The following is a 27895-nucleotide window of genomic DNA, read 5'->3' as shown; positions in this document are numbered from 1 at the left end:
TTTAAGGATGTCCACAGGGGACGCAAAAGTGGAACGTGAGGTACAAAAGATACTCTGTTATAGCCCAACATCTGAGCCGCCCATTGCTTATTTCAGGGCCAGTAGCTAGTTTCTTCCAGTTTTGTAGAGTGCTAGGCCAAGAAGTCACACTGATGAACAGTATATGCTTCTGTTGCTTTTTCTAAAGGCACACTTCTTCCTGGTCACATGTGCAACAAACTGCCTACAAAGACAAAAATACAGATGTAAAATATTCCTCCCTTCTCCCAAATCCTGACATGCTAGCCCAGTGCCCTCAGACAAAATAAAGCAGCCAACTACAATCAGTGTTACCTTCATTTTTCTTTCCATGCTAGGAAATGCTGGAAGGATAGCACCTAAAAGTTCAAGAGCAATTTTTCCAGGATGCCATGGAAACCAAGCACAAGTAAAATACTTATTTTTTTTCTTGTGGTCCATATGGTCTGTTCCGATGCAGATCCTATCAAGGACTCTTTACTCTCTGTTCAAAGTGAGGTGGAGAGCAGCCTGCAAACTTGTGAGCTTCTAAATGGCAAGGTCAAGCAGCACAGAGATGGTGTTCAGGACCGAGAAATAAAAGGCATGCAATACGGCTCGGCCTCGCTCAGGAGTCAGCAGGAGGCTGGCCACAAGACCTATGCTCAGAGACTGAAGACAGCCTGAAAAAAGCAACCTATGGAAATCATGAGTTAACAGCTTTGCTTTGCCCTAAAGTTCCCTACTCTCAACATACCACCACAGCTTTCAGCAGCTGCAATTTGTGTCCCAAACTCTGAAGCACTCTTACTGGAGATGAGATGATCCACAACACAGTTTTACACCCCCCAGTCACATGTTCAAAAAAACCACCAGAGCTAGTGAATTCTAGATGCATCTAGTGAGGATGACGAGTGTACAACAGCATTCACAATGGCAGATCCTAAGATTAACTAGGCAGGGAGAAAAAAAGAAAACAATCCCAACAACAACAAAGACAAAAATATTATGTGGACCCACAAGCTGAGGATGTGGATGTTCGTATTTTAAGATGGCACTCTTGAAATGGTAACTTGGGATTCCTACACTGCTTGTATCTGTTAAACTATTACATCCAGTAAGTGTTTTCTGATTCAGTATTAAGTTGCAGTTTTTCACAGTATCTTTAGATAAAAACATAAATACAGCGCTTCAACTGGGATGGAAGTTTGCAAGTTTGGAACTCCCATTGCTGAATGTACCAGGTCCATTACATGTCTGAGCAAGCTAATGTTAAGATAAGGTAGCTGTATTTCATCTGAGAACATCAGAAAACTTCTTTGGACTTTCAGACAAAAGCTTTCCAGAGAACACAAGACCACCACCCACCGAAAGAAATGAAGGATCACAACCCTATTATCAGAGTAAAAGGAAGCATAACTAGGAATACATGCTCCAAAAACATCCACTTAGGAAAAGAGTCAGAGCTCTGTGTAGCTAGTGAGATGTTGCACCACATCATGTAGCAGGCAGCTATGAAGCAAGTATGTTCAGCAACTCCATGTGAGAAATCACCATCTGTCCTCCACTCTCATTATTCCACGCCTATGAAAACAGTTGATCAAGCAATTCCTTTCTAATATTTAAATTACCACTGAAATGCTCCAACTAAAGGGACAGATGACTAGCACAGTCTTCCAGACCAGGAGCAGTGTCTAGCGGTGCAATACCTTTCTTTTACTTACAGGTTACATAAGGAATGAAGAACCTAACTGATTCATCTCAATTTCTTTTCACACCACATGGGGTTACTTTTTATTTTTTCTGATTTGTATTAGTAAGCAATACCATGCAGTGGGTTAAGATGACACCCAGTGCAGTTTCACAGATTAATGCTCTGTATCATCCTTAACAGACCTAAATAGAATCAGAAGTATCAAAGGACAAAGTATCTTTATAGGAAGACATATGCATCACAATACTGGCTGATCTATCCACCACAAATTGATTTGTTAACAGCAGACAGCCATCTCACAGAAGCTCATACTTTCAAAAGACATAAACAAAGCTCAGCATATACATTTCAAGACTAACACCAGACAGACATTTAAAAATGACCTTTATCTCAAGTTCTCTAACCACTATTAGTCATAGTAGGTGTGGTGAAAGCTTTTCCCACAAGCTAACAGGTACAGTTATCAAGGGCTAAGTCACATAATTTTTCTCAAGTAGTCCGTCATCCTCCAAGTGGGTGAGTGGCTGATGCTACCGCATTGAGTGGGCTGTTTCGCAACTGATGGACAGCTGAAAAAAAGATGTGACATTTTGATTAACCTTCTCAAACTAGTGGGTATTTGGGGTAGTGAGGGGGAGGGATTAGCTTTGCAAGACATTTATCTTGTCCACATTCCTTGACAAATATGCTAACTTGGCAAAAAGATTACTCTTGGAACAACAGTTACAGGATCTTTTAATACCTCATTTCAAACTGAAGCTGCCTCTGGACAGCTTCTCTTATGATTTACACAGCCATCTTGAGAAACCCTGGAAAACAAACGAACACAGGATACATAACGTAAATTGCTCAATGCAGGGAAGCCACTACACCCAGAACAACCCTTGTTGCAGCCCAAGCCATGTATACCTAGCAGAAAATTGGTAAAACAGAGAATACACTAAACTTCATCCATGTCAAAACAAGAGACTATCTCTAAATATGAGTGATATGAAAATTCAGAGAAACACCAGTATTATATAACTAAGGCATGCAGTGTTTGCTACATTTCAAATGATGGTAAGGCTTGAGACAAAGGAAGTTTCCCCATACAACATACGGAGGCAGATAACTGAATGGTACTTGTGCCATGACTGTTACATCACTCTGATAAATATGTAAATACAAAAATTAAGTCAGACAATGATGTTGCCACCACCCACAGCAATGCCCTTAGTTTATGAAAAATAAAGAAAAGTCACAACTAGCAAGGAAGCCATAAAGAAACCGGAAAAGTTTCAGTGTTCGGATACAAAAAAAGCAGTATTTAATTTTAAAAATGAACATAAGCATGTTTGCAGAGGTATTGACTTATGTGCCTAGCAAAGGCAAAAATCAAGAAAGCAACTTAATCACCAAGGTGCCTAACTACAGGCCTCTGCTCTCCTCAGGCCCAGAACAGAATACCAGACCTCATATTAGGTATTATTGACAGAAATTCTGAGTATGCAGAGGACATCCTTAGAACAAAGTATCAAAATCCACCTCCTGAGCTTCCCTGCCTAGAGCTAAGCAGAAAGGACATACTAAGATCACAGACAAGTCCTGAAGTATCCTGAATCATTAACAGTCAGTGTGAGGGTAATAGCTGGACTAGATGATCTGCAAGTCTTTTCCAACCTTGTTGATTCTGTGATCAGGCTCATGATCCACACCCAGAACGTGCATCTGAAGACAAATGTCCACAAGTGCTCTTGCCTCACATGCAATTGCTTAACAGCTAAAGCACTTTCCCAGGACATCCACAACAGTTTCTTTTCCTCACTCCACCTAACAGGAGCCAACCACGATCTATCACCATCTGCCCTCTGCTGAGGTGGCAGACGCTCTGCTCTCTGTCCTATTGCAGCCAAAGAAATGAGAATGTCAAAGGCTTGAGGAACATTAGCATTCAAGTAAACGGTTATGTGGCTTCTCGCTGCAAGGAGAGCTGTTTAAATCCGTCTTGGCATGTCTGTGGTTGTTGGTCAAAAAGTTGAAGGGTTCCCACATGATGAACAGAGTGACACCGGGCTCCAGTAAAAATGTCTTCCTATCACTGAACAGCCTATTACAGCATTTTTAAAACAGCTGCCACCAATGCAGCTTGCAACAGGCACAATTACTTAAGAAGGCCTTCTGTTCTCCTACTATATTCATCTAAGTTGTACAGGGGACAGCAATACAATGATTTTTGGTTACTAACTGTGCTTAGACAAGGCATTAATCTGCAAGACAGATAAATGGGACATATACAGAATATCAGACCCTCAAAATTTAGATACAAATGGAACTAAAAAGGTATTTTCCTACTAGCTTTGTGCAACTTATCAAAATGGACACACTTGAATTCTTTCCCTGATATGGCCATTATGTTCAAATTCCCCTCACTGTAACAGAAGGGGAGATTTATTACAGAGACAGTAAAGAAGTATCAATAAGCTTTGGTGACCGGAGGCTGCACTGCTGTAGACTTAAAGCAAAGTTCATAAGCCACCACTGGAAAAGGTAGTTGGAGCCCATGAAATTAGTATTTATCTATTAAAGAGAAAATACTTTTTTAACCAAATATGCAAGAGTCAAACATGACTTTCCATGCCACAAAGCTTCAACAGTCCACATCAGTAGATACCAACCTTTCTTCATGTTTAAAATTCAAACCTACAGGATGGGTTGAAATTATTTCAAATATCAAGAGAGGAACTTGCAGCCTCCCACAAAAGTAAGAGGAAGTGAAGACCAGTCCTGGGATGTAATTTACTAATTCAACTACAGAGTAACTTTGAAATTCTGCATTTAAGCAAAACTCTGAGTTTGCTTCTTTTGCACCAGGTTTCTCTCTACCCAGCATCTAAGAAAAGTTAACCCAAGTATCCAAAGAAATGCTCTGTTTACCTACAATTACAGGCAAAGGTTTCCAAATGAAAGTTTTCAATTCTTGACCTGTTGGAACTTGATTTTACACTTCTGAATAAAAGGCCACAATTTGGGGGATCTTTTCTGAACAAACGCTGAAATCAGATTACTGTGCAGCAGTTGTCCAAGGGGATTTCCCCAATCTCATTGTTCTTCTGCCAATTTTGAAGCATATGCAGTGAGATGTGAACTTATTCCAGCTCTCAATTGTTCTCTTGTATCCTGCCGGTCTGCTTCAAACAATGCTGCCTGACAGAAGCCAATGAAAGCTGTTCATGATGAGACTATGGCATTGCATACTGTAAATTTTAGAAGTTTTCCACCAATCAGCACTGAAACCAAGTCAGAGTAAGTGAACAGAAACAAGCAGTAAACAAGAAATGGGAAATTATTTCTATTAAATTAGCAGGTGCAGATTACAAACAGGATTATATCAGTAGGGAACCTGGTAACTAGCTATTTGTGCTCAACGCTGCAGCAGTAAGAACACAGTATGTTGTTTATCCTATAAATTTGTCCTAGACTAATGGTCTGAGCTACACAATTGGGCAGTTTTTCCTGTAAAATTGCTCTGGTTGTCATAAACCATTCACACTAGTAAAAACAGAACTCAGGTGTTTTGTTACAGTACCAAGAAAACTAAATTGGCTGACTTCTACAAAAGAAGACTATGAGAGGAATCTTCACCGCACAGAATAGCTGGCCTGAAATAGACACTAATTACCACAGCAAGCAAGGGAATAGTGTAGCTTCAACATGGGGCTGACTAAAGCCCCAGTTCCTTTATTGGAGAAAAAAATAAGTACTATTTATGAGTATTGGGGCTCAAACAGTGACAATAAAGCACAGTCAACGTATTTTTCTTGAGTGACCAACATGTCTTCTTAATGGTAGCATGAAATGTCAGATACAGATATTACTCTTCCTAGTTAGAGCTTTTTACAGGGATCCACTAAGCAGGCAAGTCGCTAAAGTAATCACAAGTAGCTATTTTTCATTTGCTTAAAATTCAGCAACCCCAGCATTAGTTGTTAACCTGACAAACAATTAATGGCATATAAAAAAAAAAAAAAAAAAAAAAAAAAAAAAAAATCAAGCAAACTTTAACACTTACTTCTGATTCCAACTCTTCCTACTTCTTACCACTAAGGCAATCCTAACGACAAGCAACAGTAACATAAAGAATTTCCACAGATTTCAACAACTCATAATCCCCAGATTTGCTTTCTACATCACTGATACTCCAACGGGAACAAACCCTTAAACTTACATTCCCTAACCAAATAACAGAGCTTACACCAGTGAGGTGAAGAGGGGGGTATTATCACACACGCTATAAGAACATCTCAATTTATAGATTGAAAAATGACAGCACCTTAAAAACTTGTATGGTTACCTGGGAAAAAGCAGCTGAGCCAATGCCAGAGTGCACATCCCTGAGACTTTATCCAGTGCTCCAGTTGGTATACAATATAGTCCCTCAAATTCAACAATTTTTCTTCCTGACTTGAGAGGCAAGCTCCTTTGATCATTTTGCTGTTGGCTATATTGCTATCTTGCACATTTATATTTTTACATGTTGACCTACCTCAAATGACATGCCAATACTTTCTGCTTGGCACACCAACTCAGTAACAAATTATGTGGGTAAGTCACATGGCTTCCTGAATTGCATGAGCTTAAAAACTGGCAGCCTTAAGTATCTTTGTTTAATACCCTAAGACTTCCTTTTTCAGGATGACATCAATATTATAAGATGCTGCAACCTGAACTATGTCTACACTAAAACTTAACCTTAAGTTACAGCATTTAGTCCAAACCATCAGCCACAGTTGTGCAAACCAAGTTATGTTTTAGTATTTTCAATAAAACCTCACTATCATTACTCTTAATTTCAATCAATACTGCATTAGAAGGCTAGAAAACTTAATCTTCAAATTAATCTTCTACAGAATTACCTACACTAGAGCAAGGCCTCAATTGCTGTAATACTCTGTTTGGGCAGTGCCCTAGTGATGCACATATATTCTTCTGTAGCAGATTATCAAGAATAAGGTCTTGCTGCTAAGTGGCCTTTCAAGTAGGAAGTGTTGGTAGAGGAAAAACATGCTATTAGAAGAAAAAGCATTATTTTATGCTCATATTCATCCTGCATCCTACTCTACATATCACACACACCAATGCTATGAATCAAATAGGAGGAAACAAACAAAATTTAGGCTATAGTGTGTTATGTAGAAGGGGTTAAGGGAAGAGGGAATGACAGTATTTAACTTCTTTGCTTATGCTGCTTTGACCATTTGCTGCACTCTGTCATGCCTCCATCCATGATGGCTCCTCTCAATAAACAGGACGTCAAGACAGTGTTGACCAGTTCACAAAACACTGTTAGTCAGAAATGATCCAAGCACTGTTTTCACAACCAGGCTTCAAGAAGATATTTATTTAAAGTCAGTTTCGGAAGACAAGCACAAAAGAAGTTGCAGTTAGACAAGCTCCTTGCCCAAGTAAACAAAAAAATACGTAATTCAGTAATATTAATGCCAGACAAGCTGGTATTTCCACATGGTTAGTTTGACTGAACAGACTTATTTTTCTTTTACAAGCTCAAAAGAAATAGAGAAATTTTTGAGTGACCAGCAGTTTTGTGATACAGCACCAGTTAAACTGTTTTTTAAGATAGTTCTGTAAAGGAAACACTTAAGACAACCTAGAGCTTGAACATGTCATCTTACACGTATGTAACTAGGGCCAGCATCCTTTTGTCTATAACCACACCATCTTGAACACTCAGAAACTAGAAAGAGCTGGACTCACTTATCTTTGGGCAGGTGATGATCTTGGAAAACTAGGTGCCAGCTTCTGCCACCACAGCTCTGAGAAAGGCTCCAAGGAAATGAGTGCAATCTCTTGGAATGGTCTTGTTCCCTCTATACACTAATCCAGAATGCACAAATACAGCACTAGAGAACACAGACCAGCTGAAAGCTGTCATCATAAAATTATTAAAAGAAACTCTCACCGCAGATTAGAAGACACTGCAAAAATGTCAGAAAAACACCTCTAAAGTCAACTGCTTTGCACTTGCTGCTTTCAGCAACAACAGACTGTTTCTCTTGCAGGATCACCTTTCTCATTTTATGTTCAGGCAATGCAGGTGGACTCTATTCACCTGCAAGCAGCTGCTAGGCTGTTTTCTAGGCCTGAAATTCAGGCTGTACAACACCAGTTACTAAGAGGAAGACAGAAAGCTACACAGCAAGCTGCCAGAGGAGTATATACACATGGAGCCAACTCCAAGATGAAGAGATGTCACACACAAAAGGAGGCCACTGCAAAGCACACCACCGTTCTGTCCTTGCTGCCCTGCGGAGGTCAGAGCCTAGCATGAGACACTCAGAAAGCTCCAAGAGCTTCCTTTAGTCTTTCACAGAGAATGTAAAGACAACATTCAGGTCCCACCATAGTTACAGGACTGAGAAGAGCAAGGGCAATTTGATCCTCCTGCTACACCCTTCCACTGAACACATCCAAAGTCTTCACGGCAGCAGCTATCACAAGGAGGATCAGGGGAATTTTGAAGCTAATCTTGGCCAACACTCCCCAAAATGTCAGACATCTCTTGCCATACTTCCAGGAAAGATCTCTTTGGCTTTGTTCTAAAGCACTATTTTTATTGAGATTCCAGCAAGAGAAAGGCAGAGGTGGCTCGCTTCATCCTCGATAATCCTGTCATAAGAAAAAGGAGTCAGCTTATCAACAATTTACAAGCACACTCTTCCTGTAATCTCAGCAATAAAAATGGTGCTTTAATGTATTCTGATGTACTGTCTTAAATATCTATACTTATTTTAGAAAGCTTAAGATGTTCAACTATAGTCTTCAAACATTTATAGAACCAATTTACATATAAGTGAATGTATCCAGACTGAAATATGGTATATGGTTTGAGGACGTTCCTTTTACACGGCAGTTCTCAACTTGTGAGCTATGATTAAGAATCACTGTCCATCCCCGACTTGAATAGTGAATTATCTCAGTGCTGCTACAAACTTAACAGACAGTGCCAAGTTCTGTTTCTGGGAAAACAGACTTCACCTCTGTTTGGAGAGCAATGTTATTTTAGGATCTACTGTGCCAGTCCAACAGCTAAGAGGACAACAGCAGGCAAAGTCACACATAGCTTAGCAGCAGATGCTGAGAACTCTCCTAAAACAGTTTCCTGAGGAACCTTCCCCCCACAACGTAACTCCTGAAATCACCCATCTTCTATGGCTTTAACAGAGAAGGAACAAAGGAATTTCTGTGTTGCTATCCTCTGAAGTAACCTATTTTGGGGAAAGATCTTAAAGCTTGAAAACAATCTATTCTCGAAGCCACATCAGCTTGACAACTTTGCTCTACTGGTGATCAAAAGCATCCTTAAAACTAGGTTACTGCACGCAGCCATGTGATCGCTTTCCTGACAAATATTCCCAACTAATTTAAAAAAAAATGTTAACTGATAGCACAGGTTATATTCAAGAAAAACTGTGCCCTTTACACCTATATTAGAAATTACTTTTTATTCAGTTATGTGAAGAAAAAAAAGCATCAAACTGTCAAAATTTTAAAAAGATTTGCTCTCAAATTTGCTCTCAAAGAGCAGTTACAAGCCAGTTGTCCCATCTTTAAACAGGTCTTTTCTCTGTCCAGTTTATTTCTGCTGCTAACTCATGCTGCCACTTTGATCCGCACAAATAAGTTTCATGCACAGAGGGTTGTATAAACTAATGAAGAGAGCCAGCCTTCAGAAAACAATTTCAACATGTCCTGTAAGCTATGCCTAGGCTGCTTATCTTATCCATAGTGATAACTCACTGCGGGGAATGAAGGGCTGCAGGACAATAGAGAGAATGAATAACATCAGCATAACAGAGAAATTCATAGTTTCTTTGGAGAATTCTGACCATGTCAAATGGTCTTGCCCTCATGTGTCGGATGAACTTTCACCAGATTCTGCAGTTTTATCCTTGTAGAATACATCGGAAATACAGCAGAATTAATATATACTGGATTTCCTGGACACTGTAAGCAAGGATAAGAAAATAAGTGAACTGTCAACAGCATTAGTAACTTTAAGAGCAGCCTTTTAGGCTCAGAAGTCATGTGGAAACTCAACTCTTGGATGCATAGATTTTTGCTTCACAAAAAAAAACCCCACAAATATTACAGCCTTCAGAAGCAGTCTATACTACATTTTTACTTTCCTTAAGGAAAAAAATACTTAAAAGGTATTCTGAATGCAATGCTTGAATTCCATCACCATGGTATTTCCCCAGGGGAATCAGGGTGTGATTGATTCCACGACAGAAGTTTAAAAAGTTACCAGCCTTCACTATTGGCTTAAGGGAAATACAGGCTACAGATATGTCTTTGAAATATTGCTATTTCATCCTAACACACTCACAGAAACACCAGTAAAAGTGAAGTTGGTCAGTAAATAGCTCCTAATTTCAGCCTCAACCAACCACTTCACTTGTAGCTCTCTGCTTGGCATTCCCAACACTCTCACATTCTTCCATATTCCCAAAACCATGGAACTCACTGTAGGGTTTCTTCTTTGCCTCTGGATGGTACAAAAATTCAGAATTTGTCTCATACTTGAAGCAGAAGCCAAGTGCTTCAGAAGTCTAACTGCCAACTCTAAATTCCACAAATCAGATACATTCTTCAAAAAAAGTCAGGATTTGAATCTGTGTCACTCACTCTCTTACTTAGGTCAGAATTTGGAGGCTGCAGAAATCAAACGAAAAACAAGCTACTGAAAAAACAGGAAACATAGCACAGGGATGCTATCCTCATATTAAGCAAGAAGGACAAAGGGCACATGCAAGACTACATTTTCTACATACAACTGTTAAGTAAGAAAAAACATTTTTCAGATAATACGTTCTATAACTCTCATGGCACAGTGGGCTGGAAAGCAAAGATTTGATAGGGGTATTAGCCTTCTCTCTGTGCTGGAAGCAACTGCTGTGTTTCACGTAAGACTCCAAAGCACTTGCATTGTACTAGCACCCCAGCAAAGAATCTCTGAACTAGTATTTAAGGAAGTTGGTCTTAAAACTTTACTTCAGTCAGCAGTCTGCCAGATCACTTTTCATCAACATTTAACACTGCTTTGGTTTTGTGCTGTAGTTCCCTCTAATATAAAGCAGTGATAAAATTTACCTCCTCTGCAGGAACTCAGGACCTCCCATTAAAGCTAAGATTCAAGTGTTAAGTACTGTTCCATATACAGTATCAAAAGCAAGTTTATGTAATAACTGTAATATAGCTAATACTATTAATGTTGACAAAAAATTCATCTGTTAAAGAACAAAGTTTGTTATCAATCAGGAAGTTGTCTGGTGCTATATCAAACCCTTCTACAGCACTAAAATGAGCATACAGACATCTGGAAAGAGAAAATAGAGGTATACTGTTATAGATGCATCTTTCAGCTGCCTCTCCTTCCTCCAAACTACAAATAGGTTTTTGTCAGGGTATGCATGAAAGCTATATTCACTCTGCAAAGCTAAAATGAAAGCCAGAGATGCTGAGACTGATGGGAGGCACCCATCTCTTCCTTAACCCCCTGCATGTACTGGAAAAAAATAAGAGTGCACCTATACATTGAGTGATTTCATACACCTAAGTCCAGCATGGCATCGTGCAGACCATATCAGCACTGGAACAGGGAAGCTGTCAGGAAGGACGTAAGATACATCAGTGCTCTGCAGGTTCCACAATGGGTAAGCGAAAGCACAGTGCGGAATGGAATCTTCTGGGGAGGGTGAATGGGTTACGACATGCAACAAGTGAGGTCTACAGCTGTACACGGGGAGTACTCCATGTAGGCAGGTCATCGCCATTACTACTCATCTTTCAAAGAAGATGAAGTCCTAATACAGTTGTCACATTACCTAAATGTTTTCATGGAAGCAGAAATCAACAGTTGATATGGATGTACCCAGTGACAGCTCGGGAAGGACATGATTCTGCACTAGTTTTCAGGTGTGTACACTCTAGAGGAACATAAGACATCACACAAAGGAGTCTAAACTCAATGCTTCCCTTCCCCTAGCTTTTTTTTAAATTTTAAAACTACAGCAGCTACAACAGCGCAGGTCAACATTATCCCAAACCTGCCCCAACTGCTCTAGTGATTAGTTGTACACTAGGAGGCACTTAAAAGCAACTGCATTTTGGTAAGTCTTATTTAAAAGAAGATGAAAGCATGAAGCATATCTATACTCTTTTTAAGACAGAAAAAACACACAGCTAATCACAACAAAATACTGGGACACTGAAACTAGAGATTTGTGTTTCCTTTCTTTGGATTCCAATACTCTGTACTGTCACCGCTGAAACAACTTTTTAAATAATGAAGATAGACTCTGAATATGCCAGATCACTATTCACTACATGGCATGGTTTGGTTTGATAAAGACTTGGATTTTAGCTACTGTTAAAAAAGTATTTATTTCAACAGAAAAATCCAGGCTAATAAGGAAGAAACTGCTCCAATAGAAGACATATAAATGGATGCTCATGTTTTGTTTCTTCACTGACTGCTTCTTGCACCCCATTTGTGTCAAAACTGCAAGGGAGAGCATAAAGACAGTATCTCAAATTCTACCAAATTCATTACTTATTTTAGAAAAGTGAACTCACGCACCAACATTTAGTTTCAGGATTCACAAGGATTACATGATTAGAATCCCACGGGCTTCCTGGGAGGATTCTGCAAGATAACTACAAATTACTTAAAGGGTTAGTGTCAAAAGGACCCCTGTACTTATTTAGCCTCTGCTCTAGATTACTGACCCACTTATGAAGAGCTAAGCACCCCTGCTGTGCGATTCCAACACCCACTCCATCTGTTTGCTTCTGCTTTCTCAGAACCTCTGTTAGTCTGTGTAAGAAGTTGTATTAATTATCACAAACAGCTTTTGCATAGTACACACAGTATAGGCCTCACTTAGTGTGTAGTCACCTTGACAAACAGCACAGAAATGAAACAATCCTAATTGCAGCAGGATAAGCAATGACATACAGTAAGTATACGCACATTTCCAAAGAAGTAATTTAATTCAACTTTTGTCTAAGCTACTCCCAGTTTTGAGAAAAGCTTGTAGGTGTTTAGTTGCTTTAGATTTCAATGATGAAAAATTATAGCAGAGGTAAGTACTGTTTCAAACTCTCTGGGAATCTCCAAGGTCACCAGAAACTTGTGAAACCACAACTGAAACTTGTGTTGAAGGAATAATGCAACAGTGGCAAACAAGAGCATCCCATAACACTTGCCAACATCCACACCGAGTTAAACAGTATTAGTAAGTAAATCTAAAGCTACTTAAAGTCAAAACCAAACACAAAAACCCTCCCCCAGCAGAACAGCATTTGGAAAGTTTGCCCAGCTGTCACATCAGAACTGCATCTCAGCAGCTTAGCACCTCAAACTTCCTGCTGACTAGGAAGAAAAAAAAAAAAAGTTTTAAATTCAGCATTTCATTATTTATCCCTGCTGATCTGCAAATCTTTAAGACATTCATTAAAGTGGGTCTCAAGCAGCAGTTTCATTAACTTACTAAATCCAAGAACAAGAATCGCCAGAAGTCATTACAGAACTGAGCTGACATTTGTTCTTTCTTGGGAACCCAGACTACTGCTGTCAAAGTGAAATAATACCAACAGTCCAAAAGCCAGCTATGAGACTAAAGAATTCTGTATAGTGCTGCTGGCAACCCCAATATCATCTCGCCCCTTAATACCAAAGCCATTTTTAGTTTCATTTTGAAGCTTGTATAATAGCCAGTATCACTTGAAGAGCTCTCTAGCTACCGACTTACTCCTAAAGTAGCCATGAGAAGTAAAGCCTATGTCCAGTCCTTGTTACAGCTGACTGAAGGACAGATGAGAACAGTACATCACAGTCCAGTCAGAACTGCTGGTCACAGCATGAAGGATATAGAGTATTTAAAGAATTATTTACTATGTCTACTTTAACACAAAAGGTCATGAAAGCAAGAGGATACACTCAAAGTAGACTAGGAAAACAATGACATATTGTCATACTGTTATCTTCCAACGTCATCTTCAAAATTAAATTTAGACAACTGTTCTGAAGTAGCAGTATTTATTGTTCCAGTACCCCTACTCTAGGAAGTCTAAGAGCTCTTACACATTTTGTATCAAGTGAATCTCCGTACGACATATTTAGCTTCTGTCATATGAACAGTCTTCCAGTTGAGCATTTCATCTTTGTTGCAGTCAAGACTTCCTAAATACATAGAGTCATGTCAAGTCATGAAATATGTATCTTTACAGGTTCCAATCTTAGTCTACTGATACACACTAAGACAAGAAAGCTCTAGTATTTCTGATGGTTTTCCAGCTGGCAAAAGGAAGAAAGCAGAAGGGAAACCCAGAGAATTTTGGGACTGCTCTAGGGAAGAAAATAGAAGCAGAGGGCAGCATTAGAAACAAAAGGTGAATAGAAAAGAGAACAGAATTAAAGTAGTCATTCATTCAGAGCATACTCATGGTTTTCCCAGAAAGCTGTGTCAAATCTAAAAGAGAATGCTAAAACCATTATCAGATAACAGCTACAACACATTTGTTATATGGAAATCGTTACTGACACCAGTCAAATCTAGTTTGCAGTATGATTAATACAAAGTTTAAAAGCAGTTGAATGTGCTCTTACAGAAATTAAGGTCATAAACCAGATGCAGTTTCTCTCCCCTAGGAATTATTTTAAGTGTCAAGGGGCTAAGTATCCAGAATATTCCTATGCTACCAGAACCACTAACTTTTTCATAGAAAAACACACCTGTGATTTGATACTTATGTCACACATAATACGCGTACACAGGCACCTTAGTGGGATTTCTGTACAACATGAATCAAGAGCAGACTGCATTATACTTACAAACATAACCCTTGCCTCTCGCACAGCAGTTGCTATGAATTAAGTTGAGAAAGTCAAAAGGGTAGAATGCAAGTCATTCACCTAAATGTACATACATATCAGGAGCAGAAGAGCAGCTCTAAAAATACTCCAAGTTATTAAATAAAAAGCATTTTCATTAACCAATAACAAATAGTAATTACAGTCAATAAAACTGGTCTTCAGACAACCTGCCTCCAAAGACAAAATTTCCCTTCAAAAGGGAGAATGGATGCAGTTTGTACAATGTAAATGAAATTGCCAGATAAAACTGAAAATAATTAGATGACTGAAGTGTTGACCAAGGAAAAACTAGACTTTTTTTTTTTTTTAAAGTGGAAGTGTGGGTTCAAGGATGCCCCTCCAATTATAGACAGGGTTACTAAACAAAAGCATAAGGCAGTGCTACAAACTAGAGCTGTGCTAGGAACCACCAGAATACATACAAATTGGAATCTACGTAGTAATGAAAATTGAAATGTAAAGATATTATTAGAAATTGTGACTTTACAAAGCATGTGATTCAGTTGTAAGCAAGCACTATATAAAAAACAATATAGGTTTTAAAGAATTTTCAAAGAATCAAAAGCATGCAGCTGTTTTTTTGTCCTTTGTTCACAGGACAGCTTAAACATCCATTTAGTCATTTCTTAAATGGTTCTAACAGTTTCAAACATAATAGCACTTACCTTGGTATTGTCACACATTTTGTATTGCAATTCTGAGTGGTAATTGCCTTCTCAAGCTCATCCAGCTGTCCTGTTTTCTTTAGCTTCTTGACCAGGCTTTTCACTGCTTTTTCACACCACTTTTCCTCCTGACCATTCTGCTCACCACCACCAGCCCCTCCAGAGCCACCAGCAGATTTTTTCCACCCCAGAAGTCTCTTCACAACTGGTGGAGTGAACGGCAATATGGATGACATGACTTTCACCAGACAGAACACTCAGCAAGCAATAAATTAGAGATTCCCGTCTGATCCCTAAAAACACAAACCAAAACAGAGACATTAGCACTGAGGTTTCACATGAAACAAATACCTTGCTTAGGACCTTTCATTACAAAAGGTCATAGGACACTGCAGCCCAAAACAAGTCAGATAATAGTTCAGTAGTCAACACTTAGCACAGACTAAGGTTACTGTTGGAGGAGACGTTTAATTTTTCCTCAAGTCCTTCCTGGCCAAAGCCAACTCCAGAAAGTACAGAAGTTAACTTTAGTCTAGCTTCGCACTTAGGCTGGCTGGTTTTAGTCATTTATTAAAATTTTCTCCAAGTGATTAACAAATTTTATATGCACAGACACGTGTTCTGCCCATCTCCAAATTAATTTAGCAAGCAAAGATGTGTTTGGAATGTCATTTAGTCATTAAGGCTGCTTCACAGAAGTCTTCCAACAGCCAGCCATTTCACAAGTCTTTTCTCATTTTCTTTGTCATGTTTTAAATAACTAACAATTTTTGTTCCACTGGGGACACAGATTTGAAAATAATTCATAAATTTGGTAACATGCTTATTTCCATCTTTCAATCCAGAGTTCAATGGCCTACAGACAATGAATCTTCTCAACTGGCAGTACTTAAAATCATCAAGTCTTTCAAAATTCATTAAAGGATATTTAAAATCTTAGTTTGCAGGCATGTGAGCAGTAGAACTGCCTGTTCTGAATTTTGATAACCTTTCATTCAGCATTAACTACCTGATCAGAATGTTTATATAAAATGAAAGATTAGAAGGGATGCTGAAACTTTGGCTCTGTTTATCATTCACTGCAATTTGCACTTCAAATCTTTTAAAAGACTTAGAAACAGCATCTTGCTTTTGCAGCTTCTATTAGGCTACTTTCAGGTATTAAAACATAAGCCCCAAATCAACCGTATTATTTCAGGCAGACAGCTGTTAGAAATTGCTTGAGGACATAATGGTCCTGTGGATAAAAGTATGTCATTGAAGTCAAAAACAACCTTATTCCCAGGCAACAAATGGGTATTTGAACACCAGAAAAGTTACCTTCTTTCCAAGCTGTGTTAGTCAGCTGAAAATACCTTGTTTTAGCTAAGAGCTAACACTTTATGCTACCCAATTTGAGCTTTCAAGGGAGATTCGTGCCTCTCCATTCTGCACAGGCATACTCCCCATCTCTATCCAAAATACACCAACTTCATCTGAACTGAAATTGCTCATCTGCAAAACAACATGGTTGATTTGGGATACTTCAGGCTACAGTATTCATGGCTAATTTATGCATTCTCATATCTTTGTGGTTTCAGTGAAGACCAACAAGTCAACAAACACTAAATTATATTCCACAGGTAACTTTAAATCATAACTTTTCAACTTCCACAAAACAGAACATTCAGTAAGAATGACATTTCAGTTTCAACTAAATTATGCCTTCATAAACAAGCTTCTGGAGAGCACCTAAAAATATGACTGAAGCAAGAATTGTAGTTTTCTGGGATTGGGAACACAGAGGTTCCAATTAACAGGGCCTCAAGATTAACACTGGTAACTTTATGAAAGTGATTCATAATTACCTATCTTAAATCAAAGAACTGCAGATTGGTTTGTGTTGGGAAGGACCTTAAAAATAATCCAGTTCCAACCCCCCCTGCCATGGGCAGGGCCACCTTCCACCAGCCCAGGTTGCCCAAAGCCCCGTCCAACCTGGCCTTGAACCCTTCCAGGGAGGGGGCAGCCACAGCTTCTCTGGGCAGCCTGTGCCAGGGCCTCACAACCACCTTCATCATAAAAAAATTTCTTCCTTACATCCAATCTAAATCTACTTTCTTCCAGTTTAAAACCACTGCCCCTTGTTCCATCAGTAGAGGTAAAAAAGTCAAAGCATTCATTTTCACACAAGCCTATAATATGAACTCTGATTCTTTCAATAATATTAAATCATTACAAAATTGCCCCAAATATTTCAGGCTGCAGGTTTTGCAGACTGTAAAAGCATTCCACTGGAACCCTGGCTGCAGCAAACACGGGAAAAATGTTCTCAGTATTCAACATTTTCAAATTCAACCATGACTAGGACACTCAGGGTACAGTTTCATAGGGAGACAAGGCAATGCACCAGCTTTCTGCCAGAAGCCCAGGTCTCTTTCCTGTGGCATCACCACTAACCACCTTTCCACAAAGTCTCAGCTAGATAACCAAGTGGAAAACTGATCAAGGATTGCTTTTTTTTTGTTCATATTAGTTCTCCTACAGGTTAACAAGTTGCACTGGCTCACACAGAGTACTGTATTCATGCTGATGTCAGGTGAGTTACAGGGGTGTGGATGGAACACTCCAGCCCCAGTCTCCAACATCGTTGTTAGCACTGACTGAATTGCATTTCCAGCAATGTACTTTTATTTAGAACATTTATTGTGGTGGCAAAGCCAAATTAATTCTTACTCCCTTTTTCCACATGTTTGGAACTGTTTGTGGGCCTGGGAGCAAAACACATTAGACCCCTAAAGCACGACACTGAGTAGCTCCAGAGATGGAACGGGAGGCTTGCACAGCCTCTGCTGTTTTAATAAACATTCACACTAGGTTTCTGAAACAGGGAACAGCAGTCACTCGGAGCTTTATAAAGAGACTTCAACATCTGAGCAAGCCCAACCTTAGTTGCACCAGAGGCATACACAAGAAATTAAAAAAGACTAAACCAGAGGACAGTCTCTTTTGCTCCAAAGATCATGTTTTAAGCACTAGCAATTGATGGTGTAATATCTGAACATTAAATTCAATGCTGACAGAGAAATACAAGTACCACTATCACTGCCTGTCCACACACCAATTCTTCTCCTGTTTACAGAGCTCACTGACACATAATATATGTATTTCCTGTTTTTCAGCTTCAAATATCTTTCAATGCCCTAGAATACTTCAGTAGGGTCTCATTTACCACCAAGGTAAATTGCCTATTCTTCCAGGCCCTCTCAACACTCTCAATGCTTTTACTTAATTTTTCAGCCTTACAATGCTCCTTGTGATGAGGTGTCCAATTCTGCAGTACTCTCTCCCTTAAGACATAACACTGATCTATCATTTGCTGTATTCTCAGGTGCTTTTGTTGGTTTTTTTTAAACTAAGATTTGCCTTTCTGCTTCAAATGCACATTGAGTGATTTAAGTCTTGCAGCAGGAAAGAATTTAGAAACCCTATACATTTCAGTTTTTCTTTATATTTGACCTCTCATGCTATTTTGACACACTAAGAGGCAAAAAAAAATTTAAAATCTTTCTTTTCTCATTTCCAAAAGACTGTACGCTCAGAGCTAATTAATCAGAAATTTCCAGATATCATACTTAGTTCTAAACAGTTCCCTTACAGAAGCATGCTCATCCAGCTTCTGTAGAGGCTGTCAGAAAATACAGGTTGATCTGCTACCCCTGTGAAAATTAGCTTTTTTTTTAAAAAAAAAAGGGTCATGCTTAAAGAACCCTTTATTACAATGATTATTGCAGCTTAGTAGCTTTAAAAAAAACCAAACCACCACACAACATATAGCACAGCTGCATACTAAGAGTCTGGGAGGCTTAAACTAACTTCTAGCTATTGTTTTGCCGTGTCAGGGATTTGCCAGAAGTATCAATAAGAATTTCACTAAGTTATTCCAGTAGTGGCCCTGTATCTTTCAAAGGCTGAGCACAAAGAATGTGACACAAGTAGGACAGGCCTTCATTCAGCTTAATACTTGAGCCGATTTTGATGAGTACTCACAGGAGAGTATTTCAACCAGCTTAATTTATGCAAAAGTGGCAGGCACTCTGCTTCAAGCCTAGAGGAGGCACTGCAAAGTGCAAGGCATGGTTAGGTTGGATTATAAGCAATTTGGGTAAACTCAAATTATGGAATGAAAAAGCAGCAATAAAGGCATTAAGAAATACGCTATTGGGTCAGGAGTGACACATGTAGCCTAGTGCTCCATCACCAAAAGTGGCACAAGGACATGCTACTCAACAGGAACCTGGATGATTTGTGTAGACCATTCTGCTCATAATTCTTCAGCATCTTCAACTGTTACAGCAGGAATTTAAAGGCTACATTCCTACCTATTCCCTTTAGCAGCTATTTATGGACCTATTGTTCACAAATTAATTCAACTGCGTTTTTGAACCTGCCTCCACAACCTCCTGTGGCAGAGAGCACAAGAATTTAACTGCCCACTGTCTAAAGAAGTATTTTTAGCTATTTTAGTTTATTCTCTTCATAGTTCCAGAAAATGCCTCTTGTTCTAACACTACAAGCTTTGCTGAAGAACTGCTTGTATTTCTCTCGTCTGCAAGCTTCACGGTTCTGTACATTTGAACCACGTTCCTCCCTCAAGAGGACTATCAGCCTTTTGTCACAAAGAAAGTATCTGAACGAGCTCATACAGTTTGGGAAACTTCTCTGGACGGATGCCAAGCCTGAAAGCTTTACTTCAATTAAATTACAAGTACTTGAAAACACTGCATAAGGACTGATTTAAAGACCACAGGAAAATTGTATTACTCTACGGTTATCTTTTTCACTTATCTTTTTGGTCATATTATCCTAAAGCTCTCAGCACTCTAAAATAAAAAGTACAAAGATGGAAATCCACACCTCATGAGGAATTTGGAGACACAAGGCAGACAGCACACACCTGATGATGAACATCTGGCAAGACGGTCAAATAAAAGTGAAGCCCTATAGCTGCATTGGGTTCTAACTGTATCCACTGAGACCATCTAAGAGACCATGACTACACTAATGGGTTTAAGAGTCACTGTTGCAGCTCATTTTTGACCAGAAAATCCCATTTCAATTCATCACCTGTAACTCCTGCCTTCAAATTGATAATTTAAGTTTTGATCCTGAAGAATCATCCTCTCATACGCTGTCACTGTTTACACTAGCCTCTTGCTAAAAACACACCTCTAGTCTTTTTCATTGTATACTTTACTCATCCACAAAAAATATAAAATGCTTTTTCCCCAAACACACCCAAAAAACAATCTTTGCCAACACCGCAAGAAACACTTCCACACTGCTAAAATGGCTGCACATTAAATACATGATAAATATGTAACATCCCTTCCTCCTTGTGATAGTTTTCGTGATTTCCTTGTAGTCTACAGCCAACCATCTCCAAAAACCAAGTACTCATTTATGGCCTTTCAGAACCTTAAATGTGCTTTGACATCATTTATTCTTTGCACCATCTCTCCTTTGTTCACTCTTCTACCAGTGCCAAACACTATAGCCCAAATCTGATCTTCTACCCTCCTGTATATTATTTCAAATTTCCACTACAACCACCAACATACTGTGACTCTGTAAGCAACTGCAGGGAGATTTTCAAGACCCTTTTCTCAGCTCAACTATAGCTGAACTATTAGTATCAAGGCAGAGTGCAATACATAGCAGGGAACTTTCACTATTTTATCCCTTCCTGCATTCTCTGGACCGTGTCTTAAAACTGCAGCTTTGAATACTCAAGGAATACTCGCTCTCTTGTCCAGAGAGATACGAGTGTTTCTTCAGATTGCTGGAACACAAGGAGCACGTGCTGATGCTCCCAGCAGATTAATACTGGAAAACTTACAAATTGCCTAACTTTGGTGGTATTTGTTTCATCTCTGCCCTGGTAGTGTATCTCTGCTTCCTGATGCACACATGTTTCTATAGTTGGTCAAACAGTGTCATAGTTGGCAACTTTTAAAGTCACAGTTTGAGTCATGTCTGCTATTATTCCATTCTACTGTGGTTCTCTGGAACAACTATTAAATATTAAGCCCATGATCCCAGCAATAACTAAGCATAAAAGATGAAGAAAACCTTAAGGGCAGCATGCTAGCAGACTAAAATCTTCAAGGGAAATTTTCCTTTCCTGAGTGTCTGGAACATACTATAAACACACTGGTGCTACCAAAAATATCAAGTGACTTCTGGCTAATTTATTCTAAAGCCTTATGCAACATATTTCATATCAGTCTGCTTATTCATCTTAAACTTGAAATAAAGAAATCTGATCTCTCCTAGTTTTACTAGAAGTATTCTGGCTTAGAGGAATTTCATCTGCGAGAGCTCTTTTGGAATACAGAGGACAGAAGTTAAGCTCCTGAGGAAAGAAGATCGAGGAAAATAATTTGTGGTATTTGAGAGAGAGTCTACAAGCTCATTTCCTCCCTATTTTAGTGCCATTTTTTGTGATTTTTTTAAGACAATGTTTTTTTCATTAATTCTGGAATCTGGACAAGATTCTTTACCAATTTCACCAAGTCCCATGTTTCAGATCTCTTAGAAGACAAGGGAATAGCCATCCTTCTTCACGAGTGCCCCTGTGATATTACTGGCTTCACAATTAGGTAACATTAATTGAAGCACAGTCTATTAAGGCAGCATCAAGACTTTAAGTCAGGCTAAGCAATACTGAGAGCTGAAGTTTTAAAGGGCATCGCTTATGCACTACTGCATATGTCTCCTGCATTAGTACAAAGTCATTAAGACTCAGAGAAACAATAAAACAAGTATTTTATCTTGCACTGAACAGAAGCAAAACAAACTAAATGATCTGCTTCTGGATCCTTTAGGCTGTTATTCCAAACAAGATGACAGTTTATTCTCAGAAGAATCTGAGAAAGTTCTCCCCAATGTTAATGATCTCAACTCACAGGAAACCTGAAATCTGTATGAAGTTCAAACCAAAATCAAAGCCAGCCTTTTCCCTTTCAGACATAATACACCCTAGTTAAAGCACTCAGTGGAACGGGCAAGAGAAGACATTTCACTTCTGTTGCACCCACAGCCCCTTCAAAAACTGCCTTTTGATATTTTGGAAGGGTTCATTCTTTCTTCCCCTACAAACACATATTAAAGACACCTGGTTTTGTCATACCCAAACATGCTGCCACATACATACTTTTCTGAAGAACAACACAAGAAAGTGAGGTGGTGCCCAGTCTTCTCTCTTCAGAGTAGGACAGCTTCAAGCATTCCCCTACTGGTTTTTGGGCAATTGGGGTTTTTGCTTTGGGGAAGGTGGGGGTGGAGAGCTGGAGGAAGGGGAATCCAGCCCTACTGACCAATGCCCTCAGATCCACTCCCCAGTTCATTTTTTCAGCCAATTAGGCCAGCAGTGGGGAGTGGCTCTGAAGAGCTCCCTCCCAAGGGCTCCATCTGGCCAGCTCACAAGCCAAAGCTCCGAGAAGTAAAACCAAGGTCCAGGTTCAGCTTTGACACGAGACGATGAAGTTCAAGACAGGCTGCTTGTAATCTGGGGGGACAGGAGCAAAGAAAATTCTTCCCCTGGGTCAGCTTTAGAACGAGAATTTTGCAATGTGCCTATATACAGAATCAATTTACACATTAATTTTAGGTTTATTTTCTCCAGTATTGCAATGTATCTTGAAACTGTGTAACGGTATTATCTTTATACAGCTCACTGAAAACAGAATTACCCATCTACTTTGAAAGTAGACTTCTTTCCTCTCATTCATTTCATGAAGTTTGATTTTGAATCAAATGAGAAAACTCCTATTTCTCATACACGGAACTAAAATAAGCACAATCATGATGTTATGAAAGCTTCAGAAGCTGAATTTTTCCTCGATGACTAAGGACTACTGCAAATTACGGACAAATGTAATAATGAAATGCTATACTGCTGTTAGAAAATTAGCACACTGTAAGTAACACATGCATTCATGGTATACTAAAATTGCATGCAACTGTAGATGTAAGAAAGAAGAGATGTTAATTTTACTGACCTTTGATTAAACTAATAGGACCGATGTATTTTAGCAACTCCCCTAGAATTACAAAAGAGGAAAATTACAACTGCAGCTGGCCAATTCACCTGTCTCTGCAAAGGAGAAAACTTTTCTCACCTACTTAGTATTATGAACAAACTCAGAGTATTGCTCCTTAAAACTGAAAGGCCTTAATAGCCCCACAAAAGCACCTGAATGCACACTCCAAACCACAGCAGTTTAAGCCCTTCTCACCTCATTCTTTTAACTAAAATTTTCCATGCATAACAGGCAAGTGTCAGTTCCATTATTTCAGAGAAAACACTCCTTGGCCAACTTTGACAGGAATATACACAAACCCGATCATCAGGTACCCGGGTACATGTTTCACTTTTTACCTGTATTGCTTCCCAGCTTCTCCACTTGGTTAAACCGCAAACAATTGCATTTAACAATTACTTAATGCAAGTTCATTTTCAATATAAGCCTAACATAAATATGTTCTTCAAACAGGCCAGCCCCCCACCCCCTTGATAGAGTTCACTCTACACCTAAGAGTGTCTTATGTTAAGCTCGCATTGGTCCAGCATAATTAAATCAAGCTTGGGCCCCTGACTAAACTGATAGAGGAGACCCAGGAACTCCACTCTCAGAGTCTCTTCTTGGTCTTACTTCACACTAGGGCTGTCAAACACACATAATCATAATAAAATGTCATCTGGAACGAAACCTCACTGTTTGTATGTAACACAGTTTCTCTACTGGAAATGGAGAGTAATGTTCAGGAAGATTTTCTGCAGTAGCCAATTTCTTCTAGCCCAGAGAGTATTGAACACAGGACTGCCTGTACTCTCCATTCTATTACAAAAAACTAATCCCATCGCATGACCTGCAGCAATTCAGTTTAACAAATCAACAATTACAAATATTTTGGCAAAGTAAGCTTAGGTATTGTTTGCCTCTCGGCACAGTTCACAACCAGTTTGTGGCTTTATGATAAAAGTCATTAAATCCAATCTGAAAAGCAGAATTTACAGCTCACTTAGCAAGTCAGGTCCATAAATGGATGCTTTCAATTACCGGGCATTTACATGCACAATCATTAAGGCAGCATTGAATACATTTGAAAACTCTAGAATACTTTTTATAACAATTAAAACTTTGCGTACTTTTCTTTGTATAAACAAAACTTAGGAATTCTCTTCAGTCTCAAGCAGAGCTCAGATTCATTGTTATCCAGAACCTACTACAAAGCCTGTTCTCCCACTACTTTTGTGGGAAAGGGATTAGAGAGATGGAAACAAGTTTTGTTTTTTAAAGTTGCTCTCAGTAGCAGGAATTTTTCTGAGGTCCAATAAACTCAATTATATCAACTGGTGCTCAACACTTCTGAAAGATCAAGTGGAACAGGAAGATGGAGGAGGATCCAGGAGGGCCTTTCATTTGGAGATTCTCTGTGTAATTCAAGCTTATTTGATTTTGTTCATGAATCTAGCTTCTGGGTGGAGGAAAAGAAGAGATCAGTTAAGACACTGATTTTTTTTAACCTCATTTTTGCAATTGTGTTCTCCTTTTTATCATCAAACAGAACCTCAGGAAAGTTCACAAATGCCTCTCCATGATCATATTACACAGGCTCAGCTTCTTCCATAAGGAAAAATGGATCTTCAAACACTTTTTCTCATTTCAGTGGCTGTCCATGTAGCCCAAGTCTGACCCACACAACTGCAGAACCATCAACTACCACGTTACTCTACTAAACATCCCAAATATATTGTTAAATACGTGCTTAAACTCACCTCTGAGTTAAGTTTAAACCACCTTAAACGAGATCCTCCCCTTCCTCTTTTTAAAGGCAATCGTAACTAATGCTATCTTTCATCATGGTAGTGCTAAGCAAATGGGGGGAATAGACTTCAAAAACCACCCCTTTACTTACATTCTCATTCCCCGCTAATTCAGTAGTTTGTAAATGTTAAAGACTCAAAGCTATGCCTCGAACAAACACACATACAAATAATCTACTCACGCAAGCTCCAACACTCCAATAAAGCACAGGAAAGTCTAAACAGCAACCTTGTTCTGCAAGAGAAGCCTTTCACCTTAACAACAAGAGGGGCTTTTTTTAGTCTGGAGAGCGGAGCAAAGACTAATCAGTCTCACACTAGAGTCCAGCCCCCACAGAAATAATGTCATGAATCAGTCTGAAAGTACAGCTCTCCAGGCAAAGAGAGGAACACTTAAGAACAGACAAACCTGCTGTTATACGCGGTCTCCTAATAAGCTGTCATTATATACTTCTTGCTACAGATGGAATCTGACTTGTTTATAACCATGAATTGTGATAACTGACTTGTTTATAACCACGAATTGTGGTAACATGAGCTTTACACACAATACACACAGGCTGCAGCATTCAGAAACAGCATTTTCAGAAACACTTGTCTGCTAAACTCAGCAAGCAAAACTTTTTCTTAATGCTATCCACTTGTTTGTAAAGAGGAGAACAACACACGTATCGGGGTTGATTTTTCAGTCAAAAACTGTGACAACCAACCAAAAAGACATGAGCCTAGGCTGCAGTCTGAATCCCAGCTATTCAATTCAACAGCTCTCCAAGACTATCACAAGGGCTCTTCACTCACCCACTTTTTTTTTCCTTTTATTTCCCTAGAGTGAAGACTAAAAGACCGTACTGTGTCACATTTTTTTTCTCTTCCTCTCCCCGCCCGACAAAAAATTACCAATAGGACCTCTACAGCTCTGCACTAACTCCAGCTCCTCACATTTAACAGAACACTTCTCCCATGCGCTCATCTAGGTAGATGAAACACTTACAGACTGTTTACACCTCACAGTGCATAGATAGTTACAGCATTAAAACTAATGCCGGGAAGAAAACCACTAATCTCAATTCGCATGCACACGTTTCATGTAGGCAGCGTGTATTTCACATCCGTGGCTCTGGACTAGGAGAGGAACAGACAAAAGGGCACTGGCTGAAGCGAAGCTTTGCAATTCTAAACACTTCTTTGCAACTTGCTCCTAACTTTCTCCACCACCCCGACACGAAGTTTTGCACACCTGATCTCTGCAAGAAAAAAAAGACTGGGCAGAGAAGGAGGAGAGAAGAAGGAGAAGCAGAACTTTTTTTTTTTTTTGCCCCCCCCCCCCCCCCCCTCCGACACACACGCAGGGGGGCACGACCCGGCCCTTCGCACCCCGTGTCGGGGGCTATTCGTGTGTGGGCGGCGGGGGGTGACAGCGACCTCCCCGCCCCCCCCCTCCCGCCCCGCTTCCCCTCCCGCAGACCCAGCCAGCGCCCGGCAGGAGCCGCTCCCCCGCCCCACGCGGCCGTTTCCTCCCGCCGGGAGAAGCACCCGCCCCCCTCAAAACCCTGGGCCGCCGGCGGGGCCCACCGCAACCGCCCGCCGCCCTCAGCGCCGGCCGCGTCCCACCACAACAAAGGGGGAGGAGGGCGTGGGGAGGCGCCCCCGTCCCCTCGCCGGGGCCAGGCCCGTCCCGCCGCCCCCCTCCGCAGCCCGTACACCGCCGCCGGGGAACCCCTTCCTGAGGAGCAGCCGCCCGGCGTCCCCCTCCCGCGGCGCGGCAAGGCCGCCCGCCGAAACCGCCCCGGGACCAACCTCTTCCTCGGCGAGCTGCGCGGCCGCCCTCCTCCCTCAGCGCTGCCTTCCCCTGCGCGCCCGCCCTCCCCGCGCACATTGGCTGCCGCCGCGACGCGCCCCCTGCGATGGGCGGGGAGGCGGCGCGTTGGCTGCGCCGGCCGTCACTTGACGAATAGCGGGCGAGGATTGGGCAGCGGGCGGCGAAGCCCGGCCCGGGTCGCCGATTGGCGGATTGAGCCGCCAATCGAGTGCCCGCGGCGGAAAAAAAAAAAAAAAAAGCGAGAGAAATAAATAAAAAAAGACGCGAGGCGAAGGGAGACGGGGCCGGGGGGAGGTGCTGCGTGCCCCGCGCGGCGGGGGCGGGGCGGCGTCGCTCATTGGATGTTCCGGATGTCACTCCGCGTCCCACGCACCCGCTAGGGGCGGTTGATCGAGAAAGGCAAAGCGGAGCGGAGGTTTGAGTGACCCGCAGGCGCGCAGCCGCAGTGGATGGCGGCGCGCAGCGCCGCCGAGTGCTGTAGCCTTCCGCGCCGGGAGCGGGTGGGAGCTGAGAAAAAGTAGTGCTCTCGTCCCGCCAGAAGTTACCTCAGCGCACCCGGCCCGGGGACACCTCCTGCCTTCGAGCGGCCGATAAAGCCGTAACTAAATCGAAGTTTAAATGCTCCTTGGGCAAGGGAGGGCGAAACCTCTTGCCTCAGAGGCCTAGTGCAGGGCGAGAGCCATGGTGGCCCCTCACCAGGCCCTGTGCCCCTGATCTCATCCCAAAACAGATTTAAACTGCTCGAGGCTTCGTCTCCTGTGATGGCATAACAGCTCCAGGCTAGGACAGGCCCTGCGGAGCTGCTGCCTTCCTGACGGTCCCCAAGGTGTGACGCTGAATTAAAGCTGCCCTGAAGCCTCCTTCTCTATTGCTGCCTGCCCTAAAGCCTGCCCAG

The 27895-nt window shown here is 40.8% G+C and overlaps 1 protein-coding gene across 3 annotated transcripts in view; it reads right to left on the bottom strand.

Annotated features, from left to right (window-relative positions):
- SMAD2 (SMAD family member 2) overlaps positions 1 to 27040 on the bottom strand; it is a 51538-nt gene extending 24498 nt beyond the window's left edge. For 2 of the 3 annotated variants that reach the window (XM_074931503.1, XM_074931504.1), the window contains exons 1-2: positions 26979 to 27040; positions 15311 to 15603 (exon numbers count right to left, since the gene is read on the bottom strand). In XM_074931503.1, the coding sequence (XP_074787604.1) occupies positions 15311 to 15546 (236 nt within the window). In that variant the 5' untranslated portion in view covers positions 15547 to 15603; positions 26979 to 27040. Of the gene's footprint in view, positions 1 to 6041; positions 6231 to 15310; positions 15604 to 26978 lie in introns of those variants that run through there. The other variant, XM_074931505.1, reaches the window with a different exon arrangement.
- Positions 27041 to 27895: the final 855 nt, after the last annotated feature.

Source organism: Athene noctua, chromosome Z, assembly GCF_965140245.1.
Source record: "Athene noctua chromosome Z, bAthNoc1.hap1.1, whole genome shotgun sequence".
Lineage (NCBI taxonomy): Eukaryota > Metazoa > Chordata > Aves > Strigiformes > Strigidae > Athene > Athene noctua.
This window is presented reverse-complemented; position numbering and strand designations above follow the sequence as displayed.